This window comes from Microcebus murinus, chromosome 18 (assembly GCF_040939455.1).
Source record: "Microcebus murinus isolate Inina chromosome 18, M.murinus_Inina_mat1.0, whole genome shotgun sequence".
Lineage (NCBI taxonomy): Eukaryota > Metazoa > Chordata > Mammalia > Primates > Cheirogaleidae > Microcebus > Microcebus murinus.
Genome location: NC_134121.1, coordinates 28,221,930 through 28,234,404, shown reverse-complemented (window position 1 = coordinate 28,234,404; position 12,475 = coordinate 28,221,930). Strand labels below are relative to the sequence as shown.

General features: G+C 38.2%; 1 protein-coding gene across 11 annotated transcripts in view; it reads right to left on the bottom strand.

The window, feature by feature from the left end:
• The window catches only part of ACACA (acetyl-CoA carboxylase alpha), a 292,538-nt gene that overhangs the window by 65,279 nt on the left and 214,784 nt on the right, over positions 1 to 12,475 (bottom strand). For all 11 annotated transcript variants that reach the window (XM_075994382.1, XM_075994384.1, XM_075994383.1 and 8 more), the window contains 2 exons: positions 6,989 to 7,258; positions 143 to 240 (listed from right to left, as the gene is read on the bottom strand). In XM_075994382.1, the coding sequence (XP_075850497.1) occupies positions 143 to 240; positions 6,989 to 7,258 (368 nt within the window). The remainder of the gene's footprint in view (positions 1 to 142; positions 241 to 6,988; positions 7,259 to 12,475) is intronic.

Genomic DNA, 12,475 nt, shown 5'->3' with positions numbered 1-12,475 from the left:
ACGAACTTAAAGCATTTAGATTATATAATCTTCAATGTTCTTCAGGGTTATTATCAATAGTACAGTAAGGAAAAAAATTATCATATTTTAGTATGGTAATTTTTTAGTCATGGCCAAATTATTCTGATACCCATATACCTACCTGGATTCTCCTTCATCTTCCACATGTTCACAATGGACAGAGTTGAGAGCACTGACTCTCTTATAATCTTGAGGGGTCAGATATAAATACTTGTATCCCTGTAAAGCACAAATAGTTTTTAACTCATTATTTGCCATTGTTACCTAACCAGAAAACACACATAATGAAGCTTGTTGCAAAGCTAGCTTTAAACTGCCACATTACTTCTTAAACTATCTAATAGAATGCTAGCATAGATAGGTCTCCTTTGAAAGATGGAAGTGCCCATTTTTTTGTCACCAATTATCCTTGAAAGAAGATACCTTGTAGCTGCAACTCCAAATATATTCCATTCATTTTATTTTCAACAGGGCTAAAGGGTCATTTTCTGATCTTTAGTGACACCTCTATTAAAGATATCAACATGAAATTAAAGAATTGTGTGAGTTACTATTTTTCACTCTCTCAAATCCATAGTATCATGAAAATATATATGAGTAAGGGATAAATGAGAGAATCACAAATCTAGGGGCTTCAGTGTTAAAATCAAAAGTCTACACAGTGCTAATAGTCAGTGAACACTGAACTCATACGTTTTGCTTTTTTTAATCCTAATTCCCATTTACATTTAAAAAATCATACTAACATTTCATAATTGATTTATTTGTATGTATACATATACACACTCACAAAATAGTTACAAAGTACATGTGTTTAACTTAAACGAATTAGTCACTCAGCCAAAAAAAGAAGTAAACAGAGGAAACATTTTAAATACTATGAGAAATTATGCCCACCATTTAACTTGATAAATTTATCTCCCACAGTGATCACAATATAGAAGAGACATGAATCTGCAACTGGTCTTGCATGACTTGTGTTGACACCTTGTAGCACTGGCTGTTGTTAGTATGTCAGTTAGCACACATTTATTGAGTGCCTATTATGTGCAGAGAACTGTTCTAGGCACTAGAAAAACAGAAATGAATAAACCGGACAAAAATTCCTGGTCTTATGGAACTTACCTTCTAGTGGGAGAGTCAGAATATACGCAAAATAAAATAAGTAAAATGTATAATATTAATGGGAATAATATTTCATGAAAACAACTAAATAGCTAGGTATAGTGGCACATGCCTATAGTCCCAGCTACTCTGGAGGCTAAGGCAGGAGGACTGCTTGAGCCCATGGGTTCAAGGCCAGCTTAGGTGACATATTAAGACCCCATCGTTTAAAAAAATTTTTTTTTTTTTTAAAATAAAGTAAAGTAGAGAAGGGGGACAGGAGAATTAAACTCACTAAAAAATGTCATTTGAATAAAGACCTGTGGTGCTAAGGAAATGAGACATAAGAGTATCAGGGAGAAAAGCATTCCAGGTACAAGGACTAGCAAGTGCAAGTACACTGAGGCATGAGTGTGTGCAGCAAAGAGGCTGTAGAGCCAGTGTATGAAATGGTGGGGGAGAGAGAACGCAGCAAGAAACAAGGGCAGAGTGGTATTGGAAAGCCAATCCATGTAAGACCTCGTAGGTAACTATACCATCTTTGGCTTTTACTTAAATGAGGTGGGAAGCCATTAAAGGTTTTTAATCAGAGAAAAGCTTTGAGCTGTTATCTCATTTATATTTTAACTGGATCATTCCACTTTCTGTTGAGAACAGACTTTGGGTGGGGCAGGGTTGGGAGCAGGAAGGCCATTTAGGAGGCTACTGCAATATGCACGTAAGAAAGTTAGACTACTGTGTAGCAGTGGAAGTGGTCAGACGTGGTCAGATTCTGGAAATATTTTGAAGGTAAACATGTAAACAGGATTTACTGACGTGTGGTGTGCAAGAAAAAGAAAAGTCAAAGATAACTCTTTTACTTAAACAAATGAAACAACAAAGGTACCATTTTGTTGAGACAGAGAAGACTGGGAAGAACAAATTTAAGGAGGATTAGAAGTGACATTTAGGCAGATATAAGTAAAGATCTTGGGTTTGGATATATGAACTTGATGTTCAGGAGTAAGATATAAATTTGGAAGCTTATCAGCTTATACAAGGAATTTAAAGCTTTAAGAGTGGATGTGATCACTAGAAAAAGAGAAGAGGTCCAGGGACCAAGCTCTTGAAACACTTTTTTTCCTTCTACTCTACTTTCTATATTGGCTATCCTGCCAAACCATCAGGTGAGAGGGCACTGTGTCCTGGTGGGGTTGACACTGAAGAGTCTAGAACTTCTTGGTACTGCCATAGCACCTACGGTCCTGACATCTGTCTCCATTCATATGTTTTTTAAAAAAACTGAGATAAAATTTACATAACATAAAAATCACTATTTTAAAATGTATGACTCAGTAGATTTTTGTATATTCAGATGTTACACAACCATTACCACTAATTCCAGAACATTTCCATCACCCCAGAAAGAAGCCCTGCACCTGTTAGTGGTCACTCTCAATTTCCAAACACTTTTTTTTTTATTTCGGCATATTATGGGGGTACAGATTTTAAGGTTTCAATAAATGCCCATTCCCCCCCTCCCCTCACAAGTCTGAGTCTCCAGCATGACCATCCCCCACATGGTGCACATCTCACTCATTATATATGTATATACCCACCCCCTTCTCCCCTCCCACCTGCCCAATACCCTATTACTGTAGTACCTATGTGTCCAATTAGGTGCTGCTCAGTTAATACCAATTTGCTGGTGAGTATATGTGGTGCTTGTTTTTCCATTCTTGGGAAACCTCACTTAATAGTATGGGTTCCAGCTCTAACCAGGAAAATATAAGATGTGCTATATCACCGTTGTTTCCAAACACTTTTTAAATGAATTTATTGAGTATAATTTACATGCCACAAAACTCATCAATTTTAAGTGTTATAACTTGATGAGTTCTGACAAATGTATACACTTGTGTAACCACCACCACAATGAAAATATAGATGGTTTCCATCATCCACTGAAATACTCTTACACTGAAAAAAGGAAAGGTTGGCTGGGTGCAGTGTCTCATGCCTATAATCCTAGCACTCTGGGAGGCACAGGCAGGAAGATCACTTGAGCCCAGGAGTTCAAGATCACCTTAAGCAAGAGAGAGATCCCTCTCTACTAAAAAGAGAAAAATTAGCTGGGCATTATGGTATGCTCCTGTAGTCCAAGTTACTCAGGAGGCTGAGGCAAGAGGATAGCTTGACCCTAGGAGTTTGAGGTTGCAGTGAGCTATGATGATACCACGGTATTCTACCCAAGGTGACAGAGTGAGACTTTGTCTCAGAAAAAAAAAGAAAGAAAGAAAGAAAGGCAGCAGAGCAAACTGAGAAAGAGGAGCCAGGAATGTAGAAAGATGAAAAAGAGACTCTGGGGTACTGAAGGCCAACAGAAGAAAGTATTTCAAGGATGACAGAGTGACCAACTGTGCCAAATACTACTGAATCATCAAATAACTAAGATGAGGACTGGGAAATCACCATAGAATTTATCAACATAAAATCATTGGTGACTTTGACAAAAGCAGCTACCGTGGAATGGTAAGGGTACAAGGTTAAATAAAGTGGGTTCAAGAGAAAACGGAAGACGAGCATCTGGAGACAACAAGAACAAACAACTCTTTAAAGAAGTTATGCTGTAAATGGAAAGAGAAAATGAGGTAGAGATATGACAAGGAGGGGTGTTTGCCTGCTAAAAGGGTAGATCCAGTAAAGAAGGAAAAGTGATGATGCAAGAAATAGTGCGAAGGCCAGGGGTGGTGGCTCAGCCCCATAATATTAATGCTTCAGAAGGCCGAGGTGGAAGGATCACTTGAGTCCAGGAGTTCAAGACCAGCCTGAGTAAGAGTGAGATCCCATTTCTATAAAAAATATAAAAATTAGCTGGGCATGGTGGCATGAGCCTATAGTCCCAGTTACTCATGAGGCTGAGGCAGGAGGATCCCTTGAGCCTAGGAGTTTGAGGTTGCTGTGAGCTATGATGACACCACCGTACTCTAGCCCAGGTGACAGAGTGAGACCCTGTCTGGGGTGGGTAGGAAAGAAAGAAAGAGCAGGAAGAAGCTGGCAAGAAGGGAAAAGATTAAGTATAGAGATAAGCCTTAAAGCAGGAACTATTCACCCAAAATATAGGAAAAAAGGCAGAAAGTAAGGGCACAGATGAAAATATGTGGGAGTTGTAGAAACTCACTATTTCTGTTTTCTTGGTGAAATGGGAAGCAAGGTCTGATATGAGCTAAAAGTGAGGATTGGGGAAGAAGGTCTTAGAGGTGTGGGGAGAGAGATGTAAAATCATCAACCAGAAGGTTAGTAAACTTGAATTTAAAGTAAAATCACTCAACAGAACTGTGCTTTTCTCCACAGCTGTGCAGGTGTAGGCACGGGAGTATGCAGAACTGCATTTAAACAAGGTTTTTGTAAGGCAGAGTAAGCAGAATGAAGAGAAAAGCAACAAAGCTAAAGGTGAAGGAAAGGTAATGATTACAATGTGATTATAATGACTAACCCATGATTGACCTTGGGATTTAAGCTATATAGGAATAAAATGAGGGTGTAAGGAAGGAGAGAAGAACAGAAGAGAAGTGGCAGGATCAATAGTTATAAGTCCTGGTGAGTTCAAAGGATTGTTAGACTTGAAGCATCAGATAGAGTGAGCTGGAAAGATAGGATGGAGAGAGTGGCAAAGGAAGTGATGCTTGAAATTGAGATTACAAGGAATGAGAGGCTGAGCTAGTGCAGAGGGTAGGACCATTCCAAGAAGGCGGCAAGGATCCAAGAGGCCAGATTATGGGAAAGATCATCTGTGTGGAAATAGCAACCAGCAAGAATTATCACACGAATAGCAGTATTGGAAAGAGTGGCAATGTGCCAGGAACTAAAAGATGCAAAGAATGAGAGGGAGTGACCAAAGGGTTGGGAAACATTACAGTAAGGAGAAGTGATGGTATGGCACAGTCTGATGACATGATACTCAAAGATGGGACTTTTTTCAGGCAGAAGGGAGAGGAAAGGGCCTGGAAACAACCATGAAGATTGAGGAAGATTGTATTCCCCATTCAGGCTCAGTAGTACAAAAGACAGACAGAAATCAGTTGGTACTTAAGAGGGCTGTAGGGGAAGCAATGTCTTTAGGGGAGAGACAGGTTTCACGTAGAGCAAGTAGGTTGGAAGGTGAGGATATAAGGGATTTTGTTTGTGTTGCTGTTGTGATTGCCTTTGGGGTCTTCATAAATTCTTTGCCTAGGCCAATGTCTAGAAGAGTATTTCCAACATTTTCCTCTAGAATTCTAATAGTTTCACACCTAAGGTTCAAGTCTGTTACCCAGCTTGAGTTGATTTTTGTGAAAGGTGAAAGGTGTGGGTCTTGTTTCAGTCTTCTACATGTGGCTATTCAGTTTTCCCAGCACCATTTATTGAATAAGGATTCTTTTCCCCAGTGTATGTTTTTGTCTGCTTTGTCGAAGATTAGTTGGCTATATATGGGTGGGACCTGATCAAATCAAAAAGCTTCTGCACAGCCAAAGAAACTGTCAAGAGAGCAAACAGACAACCCATGGAATGGGAGAAAATTTTGCAAGCTACACATCTGATAAAGGGCTGATAACTAGAATCTATTTCAAACTCAGGAAAATCAGCAAGAAACAATCAAACAACCCTATCAAAAAATGGGCAAAGGACATGAACAGAAACTTCTCAAAAGAAGACAGAATAATGGCCAACAAACATATTAAAAAATGTTCAACATCTCTAATCATCAGGGAAATGCAAATCAAAACCACAATGAGATATCACTTAACTCCAGTGAGAATGGCCCTTAGCAAAAAGTCCCCAAACAATAAATGCTGGCGTGGATGCGGAGAGAGAGGAACACTCCTACACTGCTGGTGGGACTGCAAACCAGTTCAACCTCTGTGGAAAGCAATATGGAAATACCTCAAAGCGACACAAGTAGATCTGCCATTTGATCCAGCAATTCCACTACTGGGCATCCACTCAAAAGATCAAAAGTCACTTTATGAAAAAGACGCCTGCACTCGAATGTTTATAGTAGCACAATTCACAATTGCAAAGCTGTGGAAATAACCCAAGTGTCTATCAATTCATGAGTGGATTAATAAAATGTGGTATATGTATACCGTGGAGTACTACTCAGCTTTAAGAAACAATGGTGATATAGCACCTCTTGTATATTCCTGGATAGAGCTGGAACCCATTCTACTAAGTGAAGTATCTCAAGAATGGAAAAACAAGCACCACATGTACTCACCAGCAAATTGGTATTAACAGATCAATACCTAAGTGGACATATAAGAGTAACATTTATCGGGTGTCGGGAGGGTTGGGGGGGGAGGAGGGGATGGGTATATACAAACACAATGAGTGAGATGTGCAACGTTTGGGGGATGGACACGCTTGAAGTTCTTACTCGAGGGGGCTAGGGGGCATGGGCAATATATGTAACCTTAACACTTGTACCCCCATAATACGCTAAAATAAAAAAATAAATAAAAATAAGGGATTTTGTTGATGACTGACCGGTAAGTCCTGAAGCCACAATGAAATCATTTAAAGAAACGTATTTTTGGTTTAGCAAGTATTATGCTAAATGCACACACATGCTATTTTATCTAGTGTTCAACCAAAGAAATAGCGATCTGTTTTAAAGCTGAAGGAAAAACCAGGTGAACATATTGAGAAACAATTTTTCTCTAATATAGTGTCTTAAGGAATTTTTGTTAAATAATTTTGTTATATTTAATTTTTACTGTAAGTTCCAACTTTTCAACTTAAGCCTCTACCTCTTGCCCACTCTCTACACATGTATACACACACACACACACACACACACATAATCATATAGCATCATGAAGTATTATCTTTTCTCAGTCTATACCTTGTAAGGATCCTCGGGATCTACCCAGGCCACATGAAACATATGACGGATTTCTTCTGCCAGTCCAATTCTTGCTCCACTGTTGGCTGCTACATAAATGCGTGGAATACCCTCTGCCCTGGCAAGTTCTGAAGCTCTGAGAAACAGCAAATCCTCTTGAGGCCCAAAGGATCCAATTCGGTATGTGATGTCATTGCCAATAACAATGATATCTCGGCCTTCTGGATACTCAGGACTTTTCAGGGTCATTTTCCAAGCTACCATGCCAATCTGCAAAGGCATAAACAAACAAATGACTACAAGTTTCTTCCATGCACACTTTTTTTTTTCAGGTTCCTTGAGGGTATCAAAGCATACCTAGACACAGCCTTCATGTCAAGATATGCATTGCTAAAGAGCCAAGGTCCCTATGGGAAACAAAAACAAACATTCTAGTATATTGCTCTAGATTATGCTGAGAACTGCTGGCTTACTATAGATCTCAAAGCTTTCTCAATTCCTTCTTTAGGCCTGCTCAAAGAAGATAGAAAAACCAAAGTCTAGCCCGGGCATGGTGGCACATGCCTTTAATCCTAGTACTCTGGGAGGCCGAGGCAGGTGGATCGTTTGAGCTGAGGAGTTCGAGACCAGCCTGAGCAAAAGCGAGACCCTGTCTCTACCAAAAATAGAAAAAATTAGCCGGGCATGGTGGTGCATGCCTATAGTCCCAGCTACTCGGGAGGCTGAGGCAGTAGGATTGCTTGAGCCCAGGAGTTTGAGGTTACTGTGAGCTAGGTTAATGCCACAGCACTCTAGCCCAAGCAACAGAGTGAGGCTCCGTCTCAAAAAAAAGAAAAGAAAAGAAAAGAAAAGAAAAGAAAAGAAAAGAAAAGAAAAGAAAAGAAAAGAAAAGAAAAGAAAAAAGAAAAGAAAAGAAAAACCAAGTTTAAATGCACTCAAGATGCCTGTGGAAGAATGCCATGGCAATGGTGATTAAATCCAGAATTCTCGTTTTATTGCCCTATATACTAAGACACTATTTCCATCTTTTGTAAGATTTGTTCCAAGAAATCTTCAACACATAAAGGAACAGGGAGAGGATTACTTCTCATGGACTATACACTTTTTGTTATCCACGGTCCTTTTACTATCCTCTGGCATTTGATAGGAATAACAGAAACACTCTTTACTGGCTTGCTTCAGCTATCGTCCATTTCTGCAAGAATTTGCTATTGTTCAACACTGCATCCTTGTGACCATCTCTTGCTGCTTTCTTCCAGCACCAGAAAACCAAAGGATGCAAAGAACTAATCTCTTGCTGTACTATGATATATGTAAATCTCTGATCTCTGTTCAACAGCATCTGACCAGCCACACAAATAAATGATGTTAACTTAAAAGGCAGAGATGACATGTCTCTTTCCAACCTCTCACGGCCCTGTCCTGTTTTAATCCCCTTCTATATGAAAACTAGTCAATCCTTCTACTTGTTTATTTGCAAGTTTCATTTCTTTTCTATTCACTCATACTCTAGTTACAGCTGCAGTTTTTCATGTCTGCCTGTCTGTTTCCCCCATACCTGGATAAGTAATGTTTTCCATTCTTTTGTTTTCCCTTTTTTTCTGTTTCTCGCCCCTTCCCCACACCCATTACTTGCCCCCAAACAGAAAGCCAGTATACCAGATGAGCATTCTGGTCCTGCCTAATGGACCCCAGCCACATCTGCAGCCTTGGTCCCTCATTCTCAGGCTGCTGCATATCACCTCATTGGGGAGCTGGCCATCAAGAAGGGCCATTAACAGATGTAAATAGCAGCATCCCTGGAAAGCCACATGCATCACCCAGACTCAACCGGGCCAGTGATCATAAGCTCTGAGTACACATTCCTCAATCCAATTGCACATCCACTGTAATCAGGCTGGTCGAAGCTTTCCACACAGCTATTTGTGATTCGCAGCACTAAGAAATATATATATGAAATACCCACAGATAAATATAAGCTATTTAATATATCACGCCACTGGCCAACTACAAATAAAAATGGATATAATACACCAAAAAAATGCAATCGCCTTCTGAGCTAAAGTATTACTCTATCTGCTCATTAAAGACAGAAAAAGGAAGGAAAAGTATATCATCCAAAAAATAGAACATAGAAACTCCCCACATCAGGATAATTTTGGTTGTGGTTTTTAGGAAGCTAGTTAATATAATGCCTATATGTGGAGATATATTTTAACTGCCTTCTTATGTTCCCCTCCAACCTCAAATCTCCTTTGTTTTTCAGGAAAGAAAAGCTAGTTTCTGTCTACTTTCCTCTAAATGCATTTATTGTTAGGAAGATTGGGTTTTACACCAAATTTTATGATATATTAACCATAGCCACCTAGGCCAGAAGCAGCTTAGATACAAGCCCTGAAAAATCTACTTCAGCATTTGTGTACTAACGTAAACATTGTGACAATATGGCACTGGGCAGGCAAATAATACTCTTAACTTTCATTAGTACCTGGGGACTGTAACTGTGTCACTTGGGCAGTCAGTTCAGCAATTGGCCAGGTCATTATGCTTGCAATATTGACTTCTAATTAGGTGTCAACACAGTAGCACCAAGAACTCACTACTCTTTATCAATGTCTTTCCAAAGTGTGTTCCTCATCGACTGCCCCACTCTTGCCTTAAAAACTAGTAATATGGAATGGAGAGTGTTATACCAGTCTTAGTACAATAAGATTTGTTATTCAAAGATATTCTGAGTTAGCACAATGGATAAACATCTAGCAAAGCATCTGTTGCTCAACTGACAGTAAAATTTAGATTTCATTGCTAGTCAAAGGATAGGGCATATAATGGTGAACATGGCCTCTGGAGTCCAATAAGCTTAGATCTAAATCCAGGCTTTTTAACTTATTAACTGTGTGATCTTGGGAAATTATTTAACTTCCTTGAGCTTCAATGTCCCCACATACAAAATTAAGAAAATAATACCTATGTGTTTGAAGAACAAACTGTTGGAAGCAGAAATCTATTATACTAGCTTCAACATAAAAAGTTTCAACTTTTCTCTCCTCTCAACCTGTCCAAATCTTATCCATTCCAAAAGATTCATTCAAATTCCATTTCTTCAGTAAAGCTTCCTCCAGACTAAAGTGACCCCTCTTTTTTCTGGTCACCTACTTAGACCTAGCGTAGAGCATTCATTTGAAAATTAATCATATATTACCTGAGACTGCTTTTAGCTTACCATCTTGAACCATTATATCATCTCCTCTAGTGCCTTGCAGGATCCTTACACATAATACGGGAGTAACAAATTCTTGCTAGTTCTAGTCATTTTAAAAAATAATAGTTGGAAAAAAGTCAACACCAAGGGTTTAGAACATTGTCCATAACTTATATTTAGGAATCATAGAATGAGAGTCCTAAATATCATTAAACTATTTTATTTTTTAAAAATAACAATAATAGCTGCTATTAAAAACTGAACATTTATTACATGCTATACTATACTAAATAAAAGTTGACAATACTCATAGTGCTCAAGAGCTTAAGCTGGGGAGTCAAATTATCTTGGTTCAAATCTCAGTTTTATATTAGCTGTATACCTTTGGACACAACCTCTTATAGCCTCACTTTTTCCTTTTATAAAATGGGGAAAACAGCACCTTTCTGGAGTGACTATTTTAAGGAACCATGTTAAACCAATACAGAGCTTGGCATATAAAAGCCCCCAAATATCTACTATTATTATTAACTAATATTAACTATTATTATTGCCACGAGGAAACTGAGGCACAAAAGAATTAAGTAACTTATTCTTATAGTTAATGTGAATTGTTTATTTTTAAAATAAGGTTCACACAAAAAGAAATTGTATTTCCTTTACTAGAGAAATTCAGGAAGTATGTTCCAGATTAGTTTCACTGCCTTTAGCTGAATATAATGTGGAAGATGAACATCCATTATAGTACAAACATAATTGCCCTTGACCCCTAAATGCTATGTAGTATCCTGGATTGGATCTCGGAACAGAAAAAGGATGTTAGTAGAAAAACTGGTGAAATCTAAAAAAAAGTCTATAATTGTACCAATGTTGATATCTTAAGTTTTCATAATTATACCATGGTTATGTAAGATGTTACCATTAGGAATAGCTGGGTAAAGGGTATACGGAAACTCCCTATTTTATCTTTGTATCTTTTCTGAAAATCTAAAATTACTTTAAAATAAAAAGTTAAAAAAATATGATATAAGCTTTTCTGGAAGAAAATAAATTGGATAGCAAGGTCATTATTAGTGTTCTGTGCAATCTTATAAAATAATGGCTATGAAGACTATGAATAGCATTTTAAAGTACCCATGATGTAATACTAAATTAGAACAAGTAGGATACAAAATTGCATGCACACCATAGTAATTGTGAGAAGCAAATCAGTGTAGCAGTTAAGGGCACAGACTCAGAGTCAGATTCTTAGACGATGAAGTTGAATCTAAGAAAATCTGAGAGAACCGAGACTCAGTCAGTTTTCTGGCCATATAACCTTAGGTAAATTACCAACCTTTCAGTGCCTCAGTTTCTTCACTAGTAAAATGGGAGTAATAACAATCTTCTGCACAAGTTTGTTGTGAGGACTAAATGTATGTTAAGCCCTAGAATGGTACCTGACACATATTAAGTACATAGTATGTATTCTATTACAACTCTATCAATCTAAAGGCATGTTGGGGCCGGGCACTCATGCCTGTAATGCTAGCACTCCAAGAGGCTGAGGCAGGAGTGCTTGAGGTCAGGAGTCCAAGACCAGCCTAAATAAGACAAGACACTATTTCTACAAAAAACAGAAAAATCTGCCAGATGTGGTGGAATGTGCCCTTAGTCCCAGCTACTCAGGAGGCTGGTGCAGGAGGATCATTCGAGCCCAGGAATTTGAGGTTGCAGTGAGTTGTGATGATACCACTGCACTCTAGCCCGGGCAACAGAATGAGACCTTATCTTTATATATATATCTCCATCCCCAAAATAAGTTTTTTTTTCTTTTTCTGCACATATCCTTGGTATAAAATAAGTTTTTTTAAAATCCCCAAATAAAGAAGAAACATAGCAAAATGAGATAATTACTAGGATGGTAAGACTGTGTGTTTTTTCCATTTTCTAAATTTTCTTGAATGTGTTTATACTGCACTGATAACTTTAAATTTTTATAAATTAAAAAATAACTGAGAGAAGAAGACTACCAAATACTTCTTCACTGGGTGATAGGTACATAGAAGTTTATATTATTTATCCCTAGTTTTGTGTGTGTTTGAACATTGCCATAATAAAAAAAAATTTTAAAGGGGGAATATCTCACCAGCCTAATGGGTTTCTCATATTTTAGGGCAGGTGTCCTCAAACTATGGCCCTCGGGCGACATGTGGGTGTTTTTGCTCGTTTGTTTTTTTACTTCAAAATAAGATGTGCGCAGTGTGTGCATAGAAATTTGTCCATAGTTATTTTTAAACTATAGT